The 26,802-nt window shown below is 32.8% G+C and overlaps 1 protein-coding gene across 1 annotated transcript; it reads left to right on the top strand.

Moving 5' to 3' along the window:
- Positions 1-3,351: 3,351 nt before the first annotated feature.
- LOC110999469 (nuclear factor NF-kappa-B p110 subunit) lies at positions 3,352-26,638 on the top strand. Its single transcript, XM_022268527.2, has 22 exons — positions 3,352-3,709; positions 3,980-4,122; positions 4,746-4,891; positions 5,152-5,257; positions 9,482-9,614; positions 10,308-10,412; positions 12,174-12,285; positions 12,974-13,140; positions 13,482-13,534; positions 14,315-14,371; positions 14,886-15,114; positions 15,974-16,017; positions 16,204-16,260; positions 16,447-16,566; positions 18,823-18,932; positions 19,309-19,484; positions 20,549-20,686; positions 21,359-21,543; positions 22,311-22,421; positions 22,687-22,839; positions 23,746-23,913; positions 24,594-26,638. Exons 1-22 carry the CDS (start codon positions 3,565-3,567, stop codon positions 24,693-24,695), a joined length of 2,760 nt encoding a protein of 919 aa, XP_022124219.2. The 5' UTR covers positions 3,352-3,564; the 3' UTR covers positions 24,696-26,638.
- The last annotated feature ends 164 nt before the right edge of the window (positions 26,639-26,802 follow it).

The following is a 26,802-nucleotide window of genomic DNA, read 5'->3' as shown; positions in this document are numbered from 1 at the left end:
CTATCATAAGGGAGATTCAATGGCTCGCAGTCTTCATCTGAATTTCATCCTATGAGTCAAACGGTCTTAGAGCTAATAAGGCATCTTGCAGGGGCCTCGCAAAACAAATCGAGCAAAATTTAAAAATATTGATTTTTCTAACTACATATTTTTTTAAATTAAATCTTTTGAATTTGATCCTTAATTACTCATTAAGGTAAATTAAAATATAGTTAGTTAACTAATTCATTCACTTAAATCATAATTGAAAAATTCATTAACATGACAAATATCTAAACCAAACAAACAATGACAAAGGGCCTCGCAAAAAGCTGTCACCCCGAGCTTCGCAATGGGTAATGGCCGCCTCTGCTTCTGCCTTTCTATAAAGTACCAATACCTACTCGGGTTGAAGTGTAAATCTTGGCGCCTTACTACTTTTACGAGCAACGTATAAATAAATTTTGTTCTCTTATCGATAAAAGCTATGGACGATAGGTACCTACCTAGGTACTCGACATAAAAATCCATCACTAAGATGCGCGTTTTTGAAGTGAAACTTCTTTAGGCGCATGTCTTGTGCAGCGTTTTTGTCGAAAAAAAGGAAGAGAACTTTTGAGACCGATTGAGAGAGAGTGAAAAGGGAGATCGAGAAAAAAATACACGCTATTGGTTGATGTATTCGTTTAGTAGTTACAGATTAGAACTAGATGGCAATTTTGTCGCATGACGTCTTGTGTAGTAAACGCAGATATTTTATTTAATTATATTATCATTAACACTTAAACAGTGTGAATATAGATATACAATTATATGGAGTGATCATGTACTGGTACATGATCATTTATTGGGGTTTGGTTTCCGTTGCCTTCTATTTAAAAGTATATAAACGTATTTTGTAGGAGTCCTCGTTTGTTGGCTTGTCAATTTCGGTTTCAAGCAAGCAGTTTAGACAATGTGTGGGGAGAATATGTAAAAAAGTAAATAATACTGTTCATGTAAACTGTAATTACCAAAGAAGAAAATCAAAGACACCCGTATCTCCCCCTATAGCGTAAACACTAAATACTTGAACAGCCTTTAATATAAATTTTGCCTGATAAAATTTGACATCTGCGTAATGAAATTATGAAAGGAAACGATACTGGTTTCCAGCCATACGTATTTTCGGAAATTTAAACTTCGTCCGCCCTTGCTATTGTGGTTTTGCCATGCTAAGTAATAGCTATACATAATTATATTTTGAATGTAGTTATGTTACTACCTATACCTATTTATATCTATAGCCCAGTCGTGTGAATGATAGCCACGTATATACCTACACGGAAACGGGGACTTTTGTGACTCATTCTTTATAGGTTCTTTCCCGATGATCCAATGAGGGTGACCAATTTGGGAAAGTTCCCAATATCATACCATCTCACAATTTATTTTATCGCTTTATGTACTTAGTATATTATATCGTCACTTACTAAACAAACTAATTAAAAGTGATAGCTAGTGATAATAAAGCAATTAGCAACGGTCTGAATCGGACATCATACTCATCTATAAAAAGGGTGATCCGAAAGATATTGGCAACTACAGACCAATAAGCTTACTCCGAGCCTCTACAAACTCTTCTCAGCCATTATAAATAAAAGAATCAGCAGCACATTGGAATTAAAACAACCAATAGAGCAAGCAGGCTTCAGGAAAGGTTTCTCAACTGTGGACCATATACACACACTTGAACAAATCATCGAAAAGTACCAAGAACAACAAAGACCGCTATACATAGCGTTTATTGACTATCAAAAAGCATTCGATACAGTAACACATGTAAGTATATGGGAAAGCCTAAAACAGCAGGGAGTTGAAGACGTATACATACAAGTCACAAAGAGCGTATACAAAAACAACACGGGCAAAATTAAGCTAGAATCTCTAGGACCAAGTTTTACTATAGAAAGAGGCGTACGGCAAGGCGACACCTTATCTCCAATAATATTCATAGCAATTCTGGAGGCTATCTTCAGGAAGATAGATTGGAGTAAGTCAGGCCTATATATAAAAGACAAATACATAAGTCACTTAAGATTCGCAGATGACCTAGTGCTGTTATCAGAATCCAGCACCCAGTTACAACAAATGATGGAAACTTTACATTCGGCTAGTATCAAGGTCGGTCTGAAAATGAATCTCGCTAAGACTATGGCAATGACAAATCGGCGGAGAAGAATATTAACAATAGATAATGTGCCACTCGAATATGAGATTGAGATGATAAGATTCATACATCTATCTAGGTAAGCAAATTAGTTTTGATCCGAAAAATAACGAACTAGAAGTGAAAAGAAGAATACAACAAACTTGGAATAAATATTGGAGTTTAAAGTAAATCTTTAAAAGTGGCCTGCCTATTACCATAAAAACAAAGATTATGAATTCTAACCTTCTTCCAAGTTTGACTTATGGTTGCCAGACCTGGAAATTCACTTCAAAAGTAAAAAATCTTATCACCACCTGTCAAAGAGGACTGGAACGCAGCATGCTTAAACTAAAGAAATCAGACAAAATACGACACACAATAATAAGATCAAAAACCAAAGCAACAGACGCACTGAAATACGCACAAAAACTTAAATGGAGATGGGCTGGCCATGTCGCGAGGCTTAAAGACCGAAGATGGACCACAGAAGTGACCTTTTGGAATGGACCTCAAGGTAAAAGAAATCGAGGAAGACCAGATACTCGTTGGGATGACGAGATCAAAAAAGTAGCCAGCCCAAACTGGAAACAGACTGCACAAGACAGAGACAAATGGGCATCTTTGGAGGAGGCCTTCACCCAATAATGGGGTTCCGACAAATTATATTATTTAAGTATCTAAAATCTAACCAAGCTAGCTAATAATACAATAAAATAATGTAATAGTAAATATTATTATCTAGTAGTAAATATGATATATATAGTAGCAAATATTATATCAGTAGTATATTAATAACAATAAATAAAATAGTTATAGGTAAATAATATAGAAAATAAATAAAAATAAGATGGTATTAATTTAATTAGATAAGTAAGCGTTTGGAGATGGGCCAATGTAAAAAGTTATATTTGTAGGAAATAAAAAGACTTTTTTATTTTATTTATTTATTTATTTTATATTATATCGTCACTTACTAAACAAACTAATTAAAAGTGATAGCTAGTGATAATAAAGCAATTAGCAACTGTAAAAATGTCTTTTCAAATATAAATTTATTAGAATATTCTGATTATGTTAATCAGAATATTATATATATAAAAAATTGAAAATATTTCTATAGCAATTTTTTAAAGTAGTACGGGGTTTGTAGGAAATTTAAAAATATAAAACGTTCACACAGTCAGTATTGTCACGGTTGGCAGTTAACTATATTGACAACTTTCAAATACTCTTAAGTTTGACCAAAACAAAATTGCATCCTGAGAAGTCTGCAAGTGTTAATCCACAATTTAAAATTTTGAGTTACTTCTTTCTTGTTTTTAAACTTGGTGGTCATTAAAGTGATAGCGAATGTAGTGTCTTATCCGAATTGTTAAATAAATTGTATTGTAAACATGTCTAGTGAACACGATATGAGTGATGTATCAAATTTGGAGTCTTCTTCATCTCGTGGGTATTCACCATATTCATCACCAACCCGTATGGTTCCCAACCTGGCCAATGGATTTACGGAACTGAGGTGCGACGATAGTTATAAAGGTAAATTTTATTGCTACTCCGCTTTTTAAGGTAAACCGTTCTCAAATAGACACAAAGAAAAAGTTTCTTAATAGTACTTATAGATAGTATAATTGTGTATTGTAGTGTTGGTAAATTCTCATTAAAACACTCTACGTGAAATGATGTACAGATGAATAATTTATTTATTTATTTGTAGTAAAACTTGAATTTTTTTGGCATTATATTTTATAATAACATTGCTAACCTGACTATTATGTTTATAATTATCCTTTAAAATCGATTTCACAGATAATAAGCCATATCTCAAAATTATTGAACAGCCCATGGATTACTTTAGATTCCGGTACAAGAGTGAAATGTTAGGAACACATGGTTGTTTGCTTGGAAAGAACTCTGTTTCAGGAAAACTGAAGACACATCCAACTGTTGAGGTATGAGGGATTTATGTATTTTTTTTGTTGATTACTAAAATACCAAATATTTTTCTACCATATACCTACCATTTTAAAGACTTGTAAGTGTGTATGTAAATAAACTTGAATGGATTTAGATTTAAAACATACATTCTTTGTTTATTAGCTGTAAATTATTAAGTGTCAACCAATTCAAATTGATACCTGGTATTGAACCTTCTGGTGTGTGAACTGTTAAACTAAGTTTAAATAGGCCATGAGATATATCTAATTGATAACATTAAAACTTATTTTGTAATCAAATTCTATTTTTATTCACAATTTAATTGCAAATGATGACTCATTGCTAACTACATATTATACTTGATAAATACAAATGTTATCAGTTCCAAGAAAAGGTCACTTACTTACAATATCTAAGCCATGCAAGTAAAAAATTTGCAAAAATCTACTTATAAATATTTTTTTTAAATATGTAACAAGCAATTCAAGCACTAATAATAATAGTTTGACTATGCTGATATGCTGCCTTTTTATGAGGAAGCCTGATCTAAGACATTTATTTTTCTGGTCTTGTGTTTTATCTATACTAATATTATTAAAATACATTGGATAATATTATAGTTATTTACTTTCAACAGCTATGCAACTATACAGGTAGTGCAATAATAAGATGTAATCTGGCCCGACATAATGATACCACAGATCATCCACATAAACTAACAGATGAAGACCAGGATAGGGAAGTGTTCAGTAATGTTCCAACACAAGGTTCTTATAAAGTCGGGTGAGTCACTAATCTGAACTTGACTGATTGGACATAGCAATAATATATTTAATGTATTGTTTGACTGGCTTCTATAATTATTGTGCTTTCTTTTTTTATGTTTCATACATTACTTGTGCATTTAGATTATTTTGACTAAATACAATTATATTTTGTAATACATTACTCCTGTAAGATGCCACTTGAACAGAGAACTCACCTCACCTACTTGTTTTGTTTTATTAATGTTTTACATATTCATATTTATATGTTGTTTTTAGATTCAATGGTATGGGTATAATACACTCTGCAAAGAAAGATATACCTACCTTATTATACAAGAAGTATTCGCAAGATATGGAACAATCTGAATTTAATGAACGCAAGGTAAGTTTAGAAGATTTTGATGCAATTTATAAAATCCCATGTCATAATTTTTGTTAGTGTTTGAAGTATCTGCTGTTTGAGAGCATGATATGATATATCTGCGGACAAGCTGATGAACCGTTATCCTAGGGCTTCTTAAGTCATAGTCAATATCTGTACATTGTATTGTGTCGGTTTGTGAAGTGGGAAGTAATATCATTAGTTATTAGTATTTATTAAGGCATTATTAATCCGCAACAACACCAAATTTATGTGTCATATTCTGTACTACGTTAAATTTAACCTGGAGTGAAACTTGCTTCTAACTTCGCATTTATGTTGATAGTAGTGAAAAGATATACTTTAGAAATGTGTACTCATCCATCGAATTTATACTGATTTGCAAGAGAATCCTAAATGACTTCTATCAACCTGATATGAGTATGTCTGGACCGATTTAGGGATCAGTGGTGGATTTACCAGCAGTCTGAAATCAAATAGATTTCGACACGATGAAAGGTTTTCTGATGTTTTGCAGAAGTCTGCACTCTACTTACAACAAATTTTGTCCAACCTTCGTTTTGTCGAACCAGTAATCGACCTCTGCGCCCTCAGCGTGTATGAGGAAAACTACTGTTTGGAGACTGCAAAGCTACAAATAATATAGGCAAGACAATTGTAGAGGCCAACGGTAGCACATACTTTACAGCCTATACCTTGAAAATTTGTAAAGCCGCCACTGCTAAAGATAAACTCTAAAACTGCAAGGTTGAATGCGATTATCACCAATATCTAGAATGACTCATAATGAAGGTTTAGGTATTAAGGCCCCGAAATTTCACATGCGTTCCATTGACGAGAAACTCTTCATCTACATAGGCCTTAAAGAATTCGAGTTTTGTAATAAGAGAAGTCAGTATTTACAAGAAAGAAAGTAAAATTATCTTAGGAGACATGTGTTGATGTGCCAATTAATTCTTGTCTTGGAAGAGCAGATATAACTAAACCCTCACACACTGCACTCATAGCACAAATCGGAAAACGATTATTGCTTTTGAAATTCTGTTTACATGGACACAATTAATTTTCGAGAGGTGGATCTTTTCCACGTCTTCGTGGAAGGACGAAGAAAGTTTTTTATATTCTTTCGATCGCGAAACTCTCCATCTAAAATCCTTAAATTATTCATATATAATTGTCCTTGGAGCGTACAGTCATTTCAATTATAGTTTTTCATCTTTCTATTTACATTTGTATCAGTATCATATACCTACTTTAGTTTATGTTTTACTACAACGGATATTATGAAGTGTTTATCATATTACAATGTCCGACTATTTCGATATGTGATTACTTCTCGGTAACACACTACTTTGTTAAACATTCTTACTTCCACGAAGCGGCGTTTTAGACATACACAAGCACATAATAGGGAGTACAGCTCTCGAGTACATTTAGGTTGGTGCTGAAAGGATGAGGGATATACAAACGATTGAAATATACCACAGAATGATGGAAAGTCATACTCATTTGAGAGTATGTATAATACCATGTCCAATAATAAATGTAATAATAGTCCGGTGAATTTAAACATTCGAAGCTACATAAATTTCCATCAAGCTGAAAATCAGTAAGATTGTTAAAAATTTGATTAAAAATAACATTTGAAAGTTCCCCATTTCTAAAAAACTAATTTATTTGACCTTTGACCTTGAATAAAAAAAAATTCTATCCAGGGGAAAGATGGGGATGACCTTCCAATTTTATTTTTAATCATATTTTTAATAACCGTACTGATATTCAGCTTGATGGGAATTTATGTACCTTCGCTCTCATTTTTAGATCTAGATTGACCAGACTATAACATAGATATGACAGCTTTAAAAATGGTTTTAGTATTAGTAGCGAGTTAGTTATCACTGACGCCTATTAGCGGATTTCCGGTATAGGATAACATTCAATTTACGTTAATATAATCAATGTATACTGAGTGAATTTTTGTTCCTTATATTCCATTTTGACTAATTTAGGTAATTAAAAAGATCTATAGCGGTTGGTTAATATATAAAATAAAATATGTTCATTTAATACAGGTAGGTACAGTTATTCCACGTCATTAAATTTTGAATCTGTAGGTATACCTACTCATCGGTAAAGACAGGGTGTAAGAGAGAAAAAGTCGGTGTAAAAACTCTCGGTACTCTTTTAAAATATCAAAGCATCATACAAAATAACTATTGCAAACAACATCGCAAACATTTTTAAACAAATGTCGCAAATTAATTAGAAGCCTGTCTAGCACAAATTACCGGAGAAGTTGTTTGGTGCGAAACCACCTCATTATAACTTATGTGTTGTGAACGTTTTGTGTGTCTCTATCATATATTGAGTGTTACTGCAATTGTGAGTAAATTTGTCTTAAAATCCCTCTTTTTACGACAAGATACACAATTTTTTTCCGTGTGCCTCGTACGAACTAGAATTTCCTGCATAATTCGCCAATGTTTTGGGTTTTATCGAACTATGACATTCATTATCAGAATATTACTCTTCTTCACCTCACATAAATAAGATGATGAGAATAAGATGTGAGGAAGTACTTGAAGAGGTGGGAATACTCTGATTTTGTTTAAGTAGTAATTTGAAATATTAAGTATTTTGTTGTTTCAAATGGTAATTTCAGTTTTGTTCAGGTTTTTTTTATATATTTTTGTCTATTTATGTACTCACTTGTTTTCTGTCTCATATATTGTTTATCTATATAATCTGTTTTGGCTTTCTATATTGTCTTAGTCTTTTGTTTTATAATCTGTATATATTTCTGTAAGATTACTATGTATTAATTAAATAAATAAAAGGTTCACTTGAAACGTCGTGCTAAGCAATATAGATAACACTACGCTAGTTTTAGGACCTGTTTCACAATGTATGGATAAAGTGCCAAATAGCTATGCAACACATAAATTATTCGAAAAATAAAAGTTCCAAATAAGATACTTCGCATTTCATGACGAATAGCGCTATCTGACAGTCGTGAAACGCAAAAATACTATTTATCATACCAATAAGTAATGAATAGCTTATTTGGAACTTATCCGGTCATTGTGAAACAGGCCCTTAGTGTACCAATGCACTCAGTACGTTAGCTCTGTCACGTTTTAATGCGTTGAGCCTGATGCTTTGACTATAACAAAACAATAAAACCGTTAACAATGACCACATAAAAACTGGTTTGCAGTATACTATGCTATAGACAACTGTCCCAGTATTATATTATAGATAGGTAGATAAAAAAAAATAATTATTTTTAGACTACGCGAGTCGTTAATAACAATTTAATAAATAAATTCAGCAAATAAGATAAAATTTTAATATTTATCACCAAATAAAATTGTGTTTAACTAAGAACCTAGTTAGTTAATTCCATTTAATAAGTTTATATTATTATTCAGTTAATATGGCATTTAATGTAAAATCAAATTTTGGTCGCAGTTATAAAGTTATCCGTCCGTAGATCGACCCAAAAAATATTTTTTTATCGATATCCTATAGTAGTTTTACTAACAATTATTCTTTTTTTAATTATTTCACTATATAATTTTACATACAACATTTCCAGGACTTTTGACGCTGATAATTTCAACTATTATTATTATTATTACATTCTTTTTCGTTTTTGCGTCCGAGGCCTAAACTTTTGTGGTTTCAGTCAGAATGACCAGTGTGTTATTCTGACTGAAACCACAACAGTTAGTGCAAGGGCCAGTCACAACCACAGCAAACCCGCATTACACACTTAAAATTTACCTTATACCTTTTTTGTTTCATATTTTTATTATTTTGTGTTTCTGTGTGTGTGTGTTACCAATAAATGTAAATTTTATGCAATAATTAAGGCATTAAAGTCGATATAAATCCGTGATGTATACTGATACGTTTAAAGTTGAAAATATCGTTAAATTTTTCAGGTAATTTTATCTAGAACACGTACTGTTGGACAATACACAATAATTAATAACCATCAATACCGTTTACTGTTAATTAATTTTAAGGAACTTAAGTTTATATATAAAAGAAATAAAAATGTATCATTCAAAACATCAGTCTAGCCTGGGATTATCATACAGTGAAGCAACTTTATTCCTATATTAAAAATTAACGAACTTATTAGTATGGTATAGTGCGCGTGACAGTGCAGACGTCATGAAGGGCAAATTCAGTACGTATTTCCTCTTTTATTTTTAGTTGCGCATGCGCTGCGAGGCAGAAACGAAAAACATTAACCTGAATATTGTGAGGCTCAAGTTTACCGCGCATGATGTTAACTCTGGTGAACTGCTCTGTCCTCCAATTTTCTCTGATCCCATTCATAATATGAGTAAGTATGTTATCCAGCTATTGTTTTACAAAAATTAGCGACTGATCCTTTAGACATATTTCAGAAAACTAAGCCAGCCACCAGTTAAAAAAAATACTTTTAGTATTTCGACCTGTCAAATAAACATGAAATAATAAAATAATTTGCTAAATGATAGAAGTTACGTGTTGTTTTACATTCTTGTACAAATTGTTAATGGTCATATACAGAACTGTAACATTTATATTGTCTTCCTTAATCCTTGTCTATGATCAAAATCAGCAGGATTTTCCAAATTCTGTAAAAAACAATCTAATAGTTCAGGCACCTCTCATTCGAATTCTTCAGAAATATAACAACATACACTACTTATCCAGGGCTTGACATATCCGGTTATTATAATCCGCATTGTCAAACAAAAATTACTAGTAAAAATAATTTTCAATAAAAATAGTACACAATAACAAAGTGTCTTCTCGTTAATACAGACTGTAACTAGTAATGGATTGTTGTGAATATATCTTTTAGTAAATAAGGTTAGTTTTAATTATGTATTAAGTTAGGCTAGATCGTAATATTAAATAATGTCTTTGGGCAGAGACAAACTATAAACACAATAATCAGAACGAGAGTAACAAGGTTCGCTCAAATCAAGGTATATCTTCAAAATATGTAATACATAAAGACGGGTTATACATACTGTTTATGTTACAGAAAGTGCAGCAACCAATGATCCAAAGATATGCCGAGTCAGTAAAAGATATGGCAAGGCCTCGGGAGGAGACCAGGTTTTCATATTTGTGGAAAAAGTCAGCAAAAGTAAGTTTTTTTTAATAGGCCGACCTGATGTTAAGTAATCCCGCACATGGACACTCACCATGCTATAGGGCTAGCGAATGCATTGCCGGTATATTAAGAATTGTTACTCTATTTTATGTAAAAGACTCTTAGTGAATTATATACCTACTTCAGTTAGTTGGCAGCATATTACCCATAATGATGTGCGGCAAAAACCTTAAAAAACGCTCAGTTGTCAACGGTTGTGGTCTTGCCCGCTCTTCGCCTTTGACTTGCGAACTGGTAGCAAATGTAAATCTAGTATTAATTTAAAAAATTTTCTGTTTACATGAGTGTGCTTGGTTATATATATGAACAAAGTTGTTTTGAGATTGAGTTTCAATACAAAGTACGTTAATAGCTGCGATAGTAGAAAGATCCGTATGAAATTCCGGATTCATTACGATAGAAACGACTGTATACTTCAAGAAGCGGAGTTTCAATTATGAGGCAGTGACAAAAACTTGTTTTTAAAACTAACAAAAACTTTATTTAAAATTATGTTTACAAAAACTAGCGTTCAAGTGGGAATTTGATACTTAAAGGTTTGGCTTTTGTGATTTAAGAGTAGGGATACATTAAGTGGAACCAACTAATTAATCTTAACTTATAACTACGTAAACAGATGGTTAACTTATACAAGGTAAAGAAATAGTAATTAAGTAAATAAAAATATTAATAATACAGTGGGGACCACATTTAATTATGAGCAATGTTGGTTTTGCGACGCCTATCTGAGATCGTACGTTCGGACGCCGACCAGTTTGATATGTACAGAAATCTGAACCGAAATGGTTGTAGAGGTGAATTGTCTAACCCTATGTAAAAGTCGTTAAAATTCACAATTCTCAGCTGGTAGGCTATTCAATTAAGTTTAATGAATTACATAGGTTTACAGACCTTTTTTTATTGTCCGTTGATTGAACTGACAAAAACTCTATTATTTGTTCGTGCATATATGCTCTGATGTTTAATTACGTAGAATTCTGACGGTTATCATTTGACATGTCAGAGATTACAAATACCTTTGGCCAGGCATTTTTCAATTTCAATACAAGTCTGAATATCTGAGTCTATACATACATTTGATTTGTTGAATGTATCAACTTTAGTGTTTTACGGAAAAGGACGTCCCTTTCCATCACAAATAGTAAAAGACGCACAAAAGTGAAGATAATTTTTTTAAGGTTTACTAAACCTGGAATTAGTAGTCAGTGATGCTACCTAAAGAATAAAGTTATTAAAGTTAGTCGATCGTGATATTACAATTTTTGTTATTTTTGTAAATTGTATTAAGATTTACCTTTTTGTAGATAAAACATAAAAAAGGCGTAGTATTTTATATGTTATTGTCCTCAATTGGGTCCAATTTGTCGCTTTTTCGGTGGAGAACGTTTTTAGTAGGAAAACATAAAATGTCAGAATTCTACAGAATGAAAAATCAATGTTGCATGTTTATCCTAAGTAATTTCTTACGATTAGGAGTCACCTGTTAAAACACTGTGTTTTTATAAATAAAAATGTGTCACAATATTTCTTATGCATTGTTTAATATAGTGCGAACTTCAAGTAAATTATTTTCTTTAAAAAAGAGATTTCATTGTAATACTATACTTGACAGCACCACTACTACTCGAAACCTACTAATTTTTACGTCCTGCAATCAGACTATTCTCTTTTTTTAATATTATCCAATGATTATCTGGCTTAATCAATATGTCTTATTAATAAATAATGTTGCAGAGAATATTAAGATACGTTTCTTTGAGTTGAACGAAGACGGCGAGCGGGTGTGGGAGGCGGACGCCAGATTTGGAACGTGCGACGTTCATCACCAATACGGCATCGTCTTTACGTAAGTGAAAAGCAAATTATATTTTATTTAAAAACGTAAAATTGAGGCAAAAAATGATAACTAGAATATAGAAATCTGTATCGATTATTTAAGGAATATTTACTCAAATATAGATTCAGCATTATTAGCATAACATCTGATTGCTTAATTTCTCATCTCCCCGAATCCTACTTGACAACGGAGTTTCTCCGGGTGCAGATTATTACCGGACATGTTCAAGTCCACATCTGGCCGTTACCTCCATTAGTTATCATATTACGACTTGTATTTAGGGTACTAATTATATCAAAAATATAGAGTAGTGTTTAAGTGATAAAACAAAGAACAGTATGGTAATACGAAAGCAATCAAATCGGTCGGTGCCAATCGCGTCACGTGCATGCCGTTCCTAATATGGAACAGTGAATGTTGAGAAATGAAAGGATATGATTTATTACTATTTCCCGTATCTCAGGAGGCGGTTGTAAAGACTTCTTCCAAAATAGGATATGTTTTTGTGACCGTTTTCAGCAGATGTAGTATGATAAGTGTTGTCGTGGGATGGGCTACGCGCGAATTGAAGTTAAATTTATTGCTCCAGTTTTGGTTATGTAATTTTTTTATGAAGTGCAAGAGTAGATACTTTATACTTGACGTTATCAATGTGACTATATGTGTAAGATACGTTTTGAATTCTTGATGTTTTCAGTACACCAGCGTATCGTCCAACTACGAAGAATGTGAAGGTATTTTTCGAGCTGCAGCGACCGTCCGATGGTCGTACCAGCGAACCCAAAGAGTTCTGCTACATAGCTGACTTCTGCAGCAGGGAGAAGAAGAGAAAAGCCGAGTCTTCATACTCTTCTATTAGCTCAGGTATTGACTCATTACTAGGAATGAAAGAATATTTACGTATCAGGTGTCACACTAAACCGGTCACAGATAAGCGAATGGGTGACGACGTATCATTCTTGTTAATAAAATAACACGTAAAAAACTTGACGTTGACAGCTGTGAACGTTTATTTGGAATTTAAAGCCTAAAATACTCAACAAAATTACATCGGTTTGTAGATCACTGATAAAGAATCTGAAATAGTTTTTAAAATTTTGTCAAATATAGTGTGCATACTATATACGGAGATCAAATCGCTGATTTGATCCGACCGAAGATCGAACGCAACGATCAATCATTGATTTATCATTTTTATCTTTTAGGTGGCTCAATCAAAAGTATCAGCGATTTGCCGTTGACAATCGACTTCGCTAACGTAAGTATGATTAACTCTGAACCGAACTCAAATAGCTATCAATATTATTTATGTATCCCCTCCAAAAGAGGGTACATTTCAAAAAGAAAACCGATTTGGATAATATTTATTCGGAAATCTGCATATATCAATATACGAAAATAGCGTTTTATAATTAACCCAATAACGTCCTTATTTGAAGTCGCTTAGAATTGTGGGTCTTTAAACGACTATCGTTGCATCTTTTTCAAAACGACTAAAATAATTTTTCATAACAAAAGTTTTAATATTTGAAGTCAATGATTTTACCGGTCAAACAAAATACCTTGACATTTTACAAAAATGGCGACACATTGTCAAGTTTCGGTTACAACCTTTACGATATTGTTTAATAAATATATGTATATGTTGCAGCTAACAAGCTTAACTTGCCGTCGATTTTTTGGGTCTAAGGCGGTTTACTCACGATGTTTCCCTATATCGTGCGACTACTAGTTATAAAACCATAGATAACAGATTGTATATAATCGAACCCATGGATTAGATCGATTTCGCAAATGCTTTCAAAGTGCAGGAAGCCGCAAAAGGAAATAAAGTTCCGCGTTTTCGTATTTTTCCACGATTTTTCTATTTAATATATTACTCGACGATTTACTTTTGTATTAATTCAATTAATTTTTAAAATAGATTTACCATCCAAAAACAGTGATTTTTACATCGAGAGACTCTTAGATATTTGTATTGAAAGTGTTTTTAATTAAAGTCTACTATTGTGGTTAAACACAGTTTTTCATATTTCAGCAACCGAACCAGGAAATGGAAATGAATGAAATTCCAGTTTTGCCAAAAGTCAGTTATGTAAGTATTTAAACTTGATTTAATATGAGGGTTACAGTTATTGACGACTGATTCTGTATATCCTTATAAAATATATATGTTAATTTATATAATTTATTATTATTGAAATTATTTTTCAAAGCTTCTTATAGCGACAAAAACAAATACAAATCTCTTAAGTTATATGTCATACAGACAGACAACATTTATTACAACATAACACAAAATAACATTTTTTTTTTAAATTAAATGAGATATCAAAAACAATAAAAAAACACATTCGTTCTTTTCACACACATTCAAATAGGTATGTATTGCGTGTGTACTGTGGCTGTAAATGGCCCTGGGTCAGCATTATGCTGAGGAGCAGAGTGTTCCACAGCGCTGGTCATTCTGCCAGAGACCACAGCAGCAAGTTTGGGGTTTTGCGATAATGCCGTAATGGAACAACTCAAAATCATTAAACGCGATTTCCCGAAATTGATTTGCGATATATTAAATGTCTTTCCTGTATTAAATACTAATATATTCCCAGGTACCACCCACCCCTCCATCAAACCTGGATGTGATGATGGGAGATGCACTCCTATACAACGTGTCTCAGCCAGCAGCGCCGAAGTATGAGAGTCCTATGCTGGGTCAACCGAATGTGCCGCCTCCACCAGTCATACAACTCGACTCGACTGAAATGAACCGCCTACTTGAAGACTGTCCTCACATACCGTCTGAAGAGCGCAAACGATTCATGGATTTGGACTTGAGTGGTAAGTCATACAAGTTACAGATTAATGCAACTTTTAATTGTCATTCTTGTTTAATGTCAACCCGTTGTGTGTCAGAATCAATGCACAGAACACTGTGACACATTAAAGCTGACAGTTGTCAGAATCTGTCAGTTGATACTTTAGACCCAATCTTTTATAATATCGAATGTCTAATATATTAGACCCAATTCGATTTTTACCAATTTTTAGTTTTACACAACGTTTGTTGTGCAATCTGCAACCATTAACATTTAACTAATATATAATATAACAATAAAATAAATTAAAAGCAAAGATTCATCCTTTATCAGCAGGAGGCATGGTGAAATAGGAGGACGCAGTTACGTCAAAACAACACGCAAACATCTTTCCTATTAACAATATCACTACATATTATAAAACAAAGTCGCTTTCTCTGTCCCTATGTCCCTTTGTTTGCTTAAATCTTTGAAACTACGCAACGGATTTTGATGCGTTTTTTTTAAATAGATAGAGTGATTCAAGAGGAAGGTTTATATGTATAATAACATCCATTAAATAGTGGAGAAGTACTGTTATTTTCAAGGTTTCTAATGTGATGTCGTAAATAATTACATTTTTTCCGCTTACATTGCAAACGCAGGCTGAACCCTACGAGTTTTATCAAAATAATGTACTAAGTATTGTACACATTGAAAAGGTCTACAGAAAAGTCCGTGATGGTATATGTCTATCTCTTATGTATAACCCCCATTTTTATATACAACGTTCACAGAATTTTCTGTAGTGTATTTAGTATCAGCATTGCACACGTGCGAAGCCGGGGCAGGTCGCTAGTTAGTATATAAAATAAACTGTATGTGTATTATTTCTGTTCCAGAATACTTCCGGTCATTTGAAGAACACTTGAATCAGCCGGGCGATGTAAGTAGATTTTACTTTTTATTTCAACTACATGTTAATTATGTACGTATGTATGTACTGTAAAACACATTTTTTATTTATTTTATTTATTGATAGATTAAATAGGGTTAATATAAAAATAGCTTCAACGTTGCATAGAAACTGATATTTTCGGGATAAGCTTATTGAAATCTTTTTTTTTTTCAGATTCATGGGATGTCATTTATTAGAAGCGCTTCCTTAGTAGCTGACTCCGGACGACCGGTGAGCACGTTAATCTATCTCTAATAATAGAAAGTGTAATTAACACTTTCCGATTAAATCATAAAAAAAACATATAATACTGTTATCCGAGACACTAAAAATAAATTGAAACAAACAACAAAGCGTAGAGCTTTGTAAAAAGTTTTTGGTTCACGTAGAAAGTATTACAGAATTTATTTTTTTCAGGTTGTCAGATGCAAAACTGAAAGCAAAGATGATCCTGCAAAGAATAGTCATGAAAGTATTCGGAAGAAAACTGAGTATACAGCGGTCTACAGCACTGAAGACGGGAAGGAAGTTAAAATGGTAAATCGCATTTCATATATTTAGGTATGGAGTGCCTTTAAACTCAACGAATTAACCATAAGTAGTTTAATTAGGTTAGTAAAGTATATACCAAATTTTGTCTATCACATCGTTTGTTATGCAGATTTGTTGGTCACGGGTGACTGAAGATGTATGACACTTTCGGTCATCCGTGACCCTATATGTACAGCAAACGGAGTTATGTTTAGAAGCTATTTTAGTTACTATTTACTCGTGTTATTTGACGTATTGTGACATGATGGCTGGGTCGGATAGTAGGTTATGTTTGTTTTATAAGATTATATTCTAGTTAACAAAAGTTAAGGTTGATATTTAAATTTTTCTAGATTTTTATATCGTTATTTTATCATGATACCTGTAGGGCCATTTGATAAGGTATTGGTATACAGAATAGTACAAATAAACGGTTGACTTTGACAGTTACCTTGTTACAGATAATAAATTTTAATAATTATTTTTATTAACATGACCATTGAGTCCTATCATCGTATCAAAGACAATTAATGTTGCCAATAATAAAAATATTTTTATTAGTTTAAAAATTGTTCTTTCGGGGTATACTTTGCACCGTACTAAACACGTACGGTACGTAATACTGATCGTGATTAACGTATATCTGTGGTTTCGCGACCTGTATTGTTATCAACACTAATTGCGCAATAAGCCGGACCTTTGTCACAGTAAGCAAATTGTGAACGTTAGAACAAAGAATCTCCGATTCAACGTTTTAATATCTATTAAAATTTGGAATCGGTTTTATTTGTTGCTAGAGTTAGGAATTTATACTACTTATGGTTGTTATTTCCTAAGGGCGATTGCACATCATGCTTAAATATTTTTAATGTGTTACCATTTTTATCATCAAGTTCAAGTCAATATAAGGTTTGGGATACCGATAGAATACAGTAGTTTGTTAGAATGCTATGGGTAAACTGGGTGATTATATAAATGGAACGAAGAAATGTTCGATTGTGTCTGTACAAGCTAAATAATAATAGATCCTTATATTCAGTCAAAATCATACTATAAAAAGCCCTATAAAAAGGTACCTTTGAAAGCCAACATTTCGAGTTGAAATGGACTAGTTGTCCTTTTCCAATTGGCAGATGTATTATTTGACACAGTCCACTAGAACGTCCCCCACCTTAGTCCTGTGTTATGGGTTACCACACTGTTCTGAGTCTTAAGAAAGATAATTAAGGGTGATTAACACTGGTTGATTTCTTTCGTGTGGCTAGTCGCGTCACATGCAAATTTAGTGACCTGTGTAAATAGGCAAGCGATGCGTTTTGATGAGGCGATTTGTGAAGCGACTAGCCGTATGTCAAAAATCGACCGTGTAATATGCGCCCGATACGCCGAACCGCATAATGCTACCCAACTTTGGGGCTTGCCGCTATAGTCACTTGCGACTTAGCCGAATTGTCGTTTAGACGGTCGATTTTAGCCGAACGACAAAAATCGTGCGGCTTTAGTCACCCGTGTAAACCCTACTTTAAAAATATATAGTTAATGAAATATAACTGAAAGTTTTTTGTTTAAGTGATATATGGGTGAAAAATGGCTCATCTTCATTCATTTCATTCAGGCATTTCGTACTTGGAATGTCCAATCACAATAGAACAGTTTCTTGCGTTTTATATTCTCACCCCCTACTATAAAATCAAGGGAAATATTAAGATTGATTTCTTGTGGTTACTAGAAACATCATTTTTGTAAATATTGTATTCAATATTGAGTCGAGTGAAGATTTTATAGACACTGATTTGTTTACTTGGAATTACGATATATATTTTAAAACATATATAAAACCAGCCCACTGAAGTATTACTGAACCGATTCGACTTAGGGTCCTTCAAGAAGGAGTACCAATTCTTTCAAGGCCGTCAGCGCACTTGGGAGTCTTCTGGCAAGTGAGTCCATGGGCGTCCATATTAATTAACATCAGATGGGCCTACTGTCTGATTGCCTCCTGTTATATAAAATTCCCTTTACTGCATTTGGTCTCAGATTGCATGTGTTTCTATGTTGATTTTTTCGATCCGGTTTCTCACAATGTTTACCCATTATGTAGTGTTTTCCTAACTAAAAATGTAATGGTTCCCAGCCAGCAAGGCATTTGCAATTCACACGAAAACTAACAAACATAATTTCATTTAACAAAATTTATCGTCATTCCATTAAATGTTCATCATTTACGAGTGAATAAAATATATTTGTGGTTTTCCGTTTCAGTTGGTAAGAGAACTTTGTGAAATAATAAAAAGTAAAGTTACCACAAAACGGCAAATTTTGAAGGACAAACTGAAAAGACTCTTCGAGTTGAGACTTGACAATGGAGATGCGTAAGTATTTATAAAAAATAGGTTAAAAATCCCATGTATAAATTTGTTTTACTATACCACGACTTATATTTCGATTCCACATTTAACATTAGCTACTGTCATTTTGTAAAATAATGATACCAAATATTATAATAGTGTAGTGTTTTGTACCTACACAAAAATTGATAAATAATCGACTAAATTATTATTTTCTTCTTATGCATAGTAATTATTTATGAATTAGTAATCGCTGCTTTATTTTATAAAAAGTTTTAAAGTAATCCATTCTAGATGATTACTCCAACGGGATCTTTTCTTTCTTGGAGCCCAAGTAGCTTTCTATAAAATCTATATTACGAAAATTCATTCACTTTAGTATAAATTGTATTGATTACAGATTTTTACATATGACATTATGCAGTAACCAGCCCAGTTTGCAATTCATAGTCAAACTGATTCACGATTTAAAAATTACCGGTTTGCTAAACATTCAGAATGATCGCATGCAAACAGTACTCCACCTGGCAATCATCAATGATCGAGAAAGTCTGATACCGATGCTCATTTCAAATGGTAAGTGGAATTTCTACTCGTTCTATAATATCACTAGGAAACAATCATTGATGTTAATGCTGTGAATTTTCAGTGTATTTAATAAAGCCTTTTTGAAGTAAAACTTCTTTGAGCGCATGAGGGTAATTTTTTTTACGGAACGTCACGAACATGTGCAGCGTTCGAAGAAAAGGGAGAGAGCGATTGAGCCCGTTCGAGAGGGAGTGAGAAAGGGAGATCGAGAAAGAATACACGCTATTGGTTGATGTATTCGTTCAGTAGTTACATATTATAACTTTAGATCTGAATTCTATCGCATAACGTCTTGGGCAGTAAACGCAGATTTTATATTTATTTATATTATCATTACCACATATACACTGTGTTAACAGATCATCTATTGGGAGTTTTACCTTGTTTATAATTAATTTACAAAGAAGTTTCACTTGTGACACGTGTACTTTGCACGCACGCACTTTTTTGTTTAATTTACTAAATGTTAGTTAGATCACTACCTTTGCCAAAACTATCGGCCAGTCTTATCCTGCTATGTATTAAGTCAGGCCAACTTTTTTTGTCCTGCCCGCGCTTCCCTATTCGGGAATAGGGAAGAGCGGGCCTTCAAATTAACCCTTGTATTTTACCTGTAGTCTGTAGTTATCCTGTTTTCCTGTATCGTAATATTTTTTTCTTAATAAACTAGTCGATATAGTTAGTGCTTTTTCTTTGTCAGTCAGTTTAATCTAACTAGTATTATAATAGAGGAAAGATTTGGCTGTTTGTTTGCACTTGGCTTCGAAACTAATGCACCGATTAAAAAAATATTTCACCATTAAAAACCTTACGTTATCCCTGATAAAAATAATAAAAGATAACCTAACTTAACCAGTACGCTGCTGCAACTATATAGCAAATACAATAGAGCAAAGTTATGTTCTACAGTTTTATGCAAGACAAATACAAAAAAGTCCGCGATACCGTATTAAATAATACTATTTTTATTTAAAATCTTTGAGCTATAGAGTATAGACTAGAGCAAAGCGGGTAATATATACTAATGATAGATACTTAATGTTTATTTGCAGGTTGCAACCCCATGTTGGAAGACGAGGAAGGCAACAACGCGATTCACTACGCGGTGATATGCCGCACCTGTCTTGAGCCACTACTTAACGAAATCAAAACCGCAAATGTCGATTTTAATATTGACGCATTTAATTACGGTAAGAACTTTTATGTTAGACCGATAATTGACCGAAATAACAATATCAAAAGGCATTTTGATACACACACAAAGTTGACAATAAAGAATAACTCAAATACAGTTAAACAACCCTATCAGTTACATAGCACTTGAGTTTTATCATCGGACATCGAGGCAGAATACGAAATTCCACCCGTATCACAAACACACACACACACACACACACACACCCACACCTCGACGTCCGGCGTACCACACCTGATCGTTTTAAGGCAGTTTTTCTTAAAACTTAATGTATATAAATATGTAAAAGTTAGTAAACTAATTATTCAACCTATAAATACCACAAAATCTCTGATTTTTTTCTATCTCTAAAAATAAAAGGTCTTTAAAAAATCCCGTTGCCATAATTCTGTCAATGTGTCCATGAGCGGCAGCTATCTCTTATCTAATGAAAAAAATTAGATAAATCATAAACAATTTTGTTGGTCGTCTAATCTCCCATACCGCTTTAGTTTCCATTTCCATTTTTCTTTAGTTTAAATTACATAATAAGTACATAATAGTATAATTTATAATAAAAAGAAGACAACAGACACAAAAATCTGTGTGTGAAACTGCAGCAATAATTCCTATATTCATAATACATACCGAATTTTTAACTATACGTCACCATATTCGTTATTTATAGATAAGCAAACAGCGCTGCATCTAAGCGCTATATACGGCTGTGAGAAGAGCGCTAGATTGCTGCTTAAAGCGGGAGCCCTCAGCACAGTACGTGACAGCGAGGGACGTACACCGCTGCATTTAGCGGCGTCCAATACTAGCAGTGGATTGGAAGTAGTCAAGTGCCTAGTGGAGTATATGACACCGGTAAGTTATCATATGACAATTCTTTTAATAATATTTTCAAGTAAATTTTTTAAAGTGAAACTTTAGGCGCATTGGGGGGGGGGTATTTTTTACGTATGAAAAACAATAATAATATTAGCGTCACGAAGATGTGCAGCGTTTTTGTCGAAGAAAAGAGACAGAACGATTGAGACCGATCGAGATAGAGTCAGATAGAGCGAACGCCGCATCACGCAGTGTCATGGAGTGAGAGGTGGGAGAGAGCTATAGTGAGAAAGATTGAGAGAGCGAGTAAGGGAGATCGACAAGAAATACTCGCTATTATTAAATGTATTCATTTACAAATACACGCTATTGTATGTATTGTGCGGTTGATCTTTTAATGTCTTCCTCGAAAACGGCAATTCCCAAATGTTTATGGACTAGAATTAAGATTTTTATGGAATCATCCATGGCAAAATCCATCTAAATAAGATAAAGTAAAGTGAAGTAAGTGCAAGTGTGCGCCAATGCATATTTTTGTATGTGCTCAAGTAACACTCAATCGTCATTAGGAAACCAAGCATGTCCAAAACACAAATGTTGACGTCATTGTCAGGTACATAAGCAAATTTTCTTTAAAAATTAGCAAAATTTTGATTTTTTAAGAATCTTCATATTACTTTATAGTTTTATAAGTAAAAATCACCCATAGAAACCGGAACCCTTTGAAATCGGAGGTTAACCCCATTATGGTGGTATAATTTTAAGTTACTTAATGTTATATGTAATGTATTTGGTGTTTTCAGAGCGAAATTGACATTGTAGATGGGCGTGGTCACACACCGCTTCAAGATGTTTGCGATTCGATTCTCGGACCTCATTCGCTGCAGATAGCAAAAACTTTGTTGGATAAGAAGGTAAACTTATTTGTTGATTTCGCAAACAGTAATTATTTACTTATATAAATGAGCTATATAATCATGAAAGTGAATTCTCGAGCATTCCTACAAAAATTGATACGTTTTAATGTACAAATTTTTGAGAATTAAAGAGAAAGGGGGGGGGGGTGATACGATGCAGTAAATCTGCTTACGTAATACTTGAATGACTTATTACAAAGTAAACTACTAAATTGCCACGTGGCCACAAATGCAGTTATACCATAAAACATCTTTCTACTAGGCGGACCCCAAGAAATGCGATACGTCAGGTGCCATGGCCTTCAAACTGGCGAAGAACAAGCCAGAGCTGATGGAGTTGTTACGTCAGTATGCAATGTGTTCCGAGGATGACATCAAATCGGAACCGGAGGATTATGAATCAGCTGATGAAGGGGTAAGCATGGCCAGATTACCTGATAGACGATTGTGGTTTGGTCCCGCCCTGTCCGCTGTTTGACCAAACTTTTAATTAGCAAAAACCTTAGCAACACTTATCTTCAGTTTCCCAATAGAAGTATTAAGCTACGTTTATTTGAGCAAGATTCATTGTCTAGATTCACAATAATTTCGATTGCAATAACTCGACAGTGACAGCGCTTTGTCTTTCATAAATAGTATTTTAATAGGCGATACGAGATAATGGTGACTGAACTCTTTGTTCAGCAAGACACTAAAATTAGGCTACGCTTTCACTATGATATTATTCGGTTTTGGAGGGTCGATTGCCTACTTGCTATCGTAATCTAATAATACTAAAACATTTGGGCGAATAGAATTATCTTTTATTGCAGAACTAGCTTTAGGTCATACAGTCAAAGTATATTGTCGTGAATAAGTAATTTTGGATTTTTGAAGTGAAATTTCTTTAAGAGTTCGGAAGAGAGCGATTGAGATCAATTAAGAGAGAGTGAGAAAGGGAGATCAAGAAAGAATACACGCTATTGTTTGATATATTCGTTTATTAGTAATTTTCTCTCATTACGTAAACGCTGTGGTGGTTTTGCACATTTAACACTGGCTTGCAAGGAAAATATCGTTAGGAAATCACTTTTACGTAGACCCACAAAGTTTTCAGCATAAAAGGCTATCTAACCTAACCGATTACATAGAAAAACAAATGAATAGAGAAATAAATGAATTGAAAAACAAAAGAATACAGAAACAAATGAATAGAAAAACAAAAGAATAGAAAAACAAATGAATCGAAAAACGAATGATCACGAATCATACGTAATCTGATCTGGGTTTTTGCTAAAAAGTTGTTACTGTTTTTTTTGTTTAACTTTACAATAATTTTCAGGAGGGAAGCGAGCTATCCGACCTTTCGCTATACGTGCATGAAGTGGCAGCTATATTGGATAGGAGCGAGGGTTGGCGGGTGTTGGCCAAACGCCTGCATCGGGATGCGATGATAAAGTTCTTTGAGTCGACACCAAGTCCCACCACAACTTTACTCAATAACATAAAGGTGAATTTCAATTATGTTATTATTTTAATCTAATTTCAATATTGGTTTTTGCCTTAGAAATTTCCCGTTTCGTAGATAGATATAGCTGGATATGTGGCTGCTGATCAATTTTAAAGTAAGCATGGTTTTGCTGTTTTGCTGGTATTTTTTTTTTCTTGACAGTAAGCAAACAATTACTTATATTTCTATTTAATTTTATATATATGTTGTGTTTACCAAAATAGTCTTATATTTAAAAAGCTTGTAACATACATAATGCTTGCTGCACTTTAACAATTAAAAAAAAAGTTAGAGCCGTTTTAACCAAAACAATTTTAATGTAAAACAAAGTTTTTGTTAGAGCAATAATTTTATATATATTTTTAATTTCATTCTAACTTTCAATTTGTGTGTGTGTATTTTCTTTCTTTACTTTAATTGTTTTGATTTCTATTTAATTTAAAGAGATGGAACTGTGACAATTTATGAGGTATTTAAAATTTCATGACTGAGTAAATGGAGTTATTAATATGTTACCATGGTAACGATTTTCTTTATATCGTGACATTGACATCTTAAGACCGTCTATTTTTTGAGTATTTTATACATTACATTATATTATTATTATTTTATTTTAATTACATTTTCAATGCATGGAAACTGCTATGTATCTCATTCTATACAATATCTCTTTCTGGCAGGAGCTGAACGATGACGTCACATCTCGATCATTGGCTCTACTATTAGATGACATGGGCGAGAAGGATGCAGCCGCCATTATCAAAAGTCGTATTATCGAGTAAATTACCTACTCAATTCAATTGGCTGAACTCTTCATGAAAAAACAAGAATGTCTTTTAATGAGGTGGTCAGGCGATGGTTAATATGAGCATTGTTTGATGGAAACTTATGCAGCGCCCTGTGGGCAAATTTGCACTAAAAGAGCATTTGGCTAGAATACAATTGCTTTTTAATATAAAAAATAGTTGCCTTCAGAAACTAATATTAACGTTTCGACGTAAACGATTGCTCAGCTCGTTAGTTAAGTTCGTGCTTAGGTCCTTGTAACTTTACTATAAGTTTGACAACGTATTTTACGAAACCATAAAATACAATTGTGTCATTTACATGAAATTTGCCATATTCACTGTTAGAGGTTGTGATGATCACAGACTAAATTTAGTATTCACGGTTATAAATGTCATATAAACGACATTGACAATTTACAACTAACTCATCGGATTAACTATATGTAAAAAAGTCAAATGACATATATCAATCAAAAATAACGACCGTACCGAGTAAAATTTTGACTTTAATTTCCACTTATTCATAAATTGCCTTGGCATTTAAAATACTGTTATTGTTCTATTCTCTTACCAACTCCGGTTTATGTTGTAATTAATATTATTAAATAATTATTTGTAAGTGAACGTGATTTTAAGTTATTATTCCAGATTCGGACAGCTAACATGCTATTTTGTAATTATAAGATTTTTAAAATCGGTACATAAATCAAGTAAAGTCATTTTTATTTAGCGGGTTAAATTTAAAAAAAAATTTAATTAAGTTGTTCGATTTCGACAAATTACTTATTTTGTAGGTATTTGTAAAACAGTGCCTTGTGATTTTTGTCTCTTACAATTTTTTTTAAATTTTTAATTTTAAGTTTTTATTTAACTGAAAGAGCGTAGTTAATCAGTGAGGTTCTGCGTTCGAACCCCAGCGTGCTCCAAAAAATTCTAAGTGCGCAATTAACATTTGCGTGGTTTATTAAGTGATGAAAGCTTGACCCAAAATCGAGGTGACAGGTACGGCTGAAAAACTGCTTGTGAAATCAAGATTTGCGACTGAATTATTTTAGACAAAAATATTCTTCATTTTAATCAAAAAAAAAAAACGTCTAATGATATAATTCTAACTATAGAATAATTCCGTGGTTTAGACTCGTGCAATGAATAAATTATTATTATTATTATTATATAACTTTTTATCACAGTGTAAACGACAGATTAGACTTGACAGAAAGAGACGAGAGATTAGACTTTTATGAATAGTGTTTATAAATAACTTTCAGTAATATAATTAAGTGTCGTATTTGAAATACAATCGTTTAGATTTATGAAAATAAATTTTTTTTTTAATTTTATTGATGGATTTAGCCTTAGGTTTATGGTGTTTTAGTCACTTGAAAGATAACTATTTGAAGATTATTATTACATCTGTTGATGCGAAGTTGGTTGTTACAAAATTTATTTATTTTAAAAAATCTGACGTACGTCAAAATTTTATTGACATTTGACATATGGGGTAATGGTGCTAAGTCTCGTTTCTGTTTTTCGATTTATTTATGTTAAAATGTTAGTAACGACTCAGTTTCTATTGTATTTAGTATTACGCATTTACAAAAGCAGTTTTATCTACCTGATTTACTGAAATATTAAAAAAATTACGAATTACTTTTTAAACTGATTGATTTTTTGACATTAATATTTTATTACTTGACATTTGACTGATTTGATTAGTCAAATATTATTCATAATTTTTTAATTATTCTCTTAATAAGATAGTTTTAATTTTCATTTACTGTGTTATGTTATTAACAAATTTTAAAATAGCCAAAAACGTTTAAAATTATTTAGTTATAAGATTTACAGTTATGACTTGCCTCGTTCTAGATCGGGGCGTATTTTTATATGAATCGTATAGTTAAGTTGAACTTTTGGTAAATAAATGTTTTAGACAGTTTTGTTTTTTATTTTAGTGATTAAGTCTCAAAGTCGGGGAAAGTTGAATTATTATTTTTTTTCACTCACGGGATGAAGTATTTTTATGTATGTAACGTGATACCGTCGCCTACAGACACACAATGCCAGTGGGCAATGTTTTTTTCACTATTCTAAAATTTCT

Source organism: Pieris rapae, chromosome 2 (assembly GCF_905147795.1).
Source record: "Pieris rapae chromosome 2, ilPieRapa1.1, whole genome shotgun sequence".
Lineage (NCBI taxonomy): Eukaryota > Metazoa > Arthropoda > Insecta > Lepidoptera > Pieridae > Pieris > Pieris rapae.
Note: the sequence above shows the minus strand (reverse complement) of the source record. Positions and strands in the feature narration are given on the sequence as shown.

What these genes read in the sequence shown, in the direction of transcription:
- LOC110999469 (XM_022268527.2), top strand. Translation starts at nt 3,565, where the DNA reads ATGTCTAGTGAACACGATATGAGTGATGTATCAAATTTGGAGTCTTCT. An exon ending in CAAGGTTCTTATAAAGTCGG is followed by an intron (nt 4,892 to 5,151) that starts GTGAGTCACTAA and finishes TGTTGTTTTTAG; the next exon opens with ATTCAATGGTATGGGTATAA. An exon ending in AGACTTGACAATGGAGATGC is followed by an intron (nt 18,933 to 19,308) that starts GTAAGTATTTAT and finishes TATTGATTACAG; the next exon opens with ATTTTTACATATGACATTAT.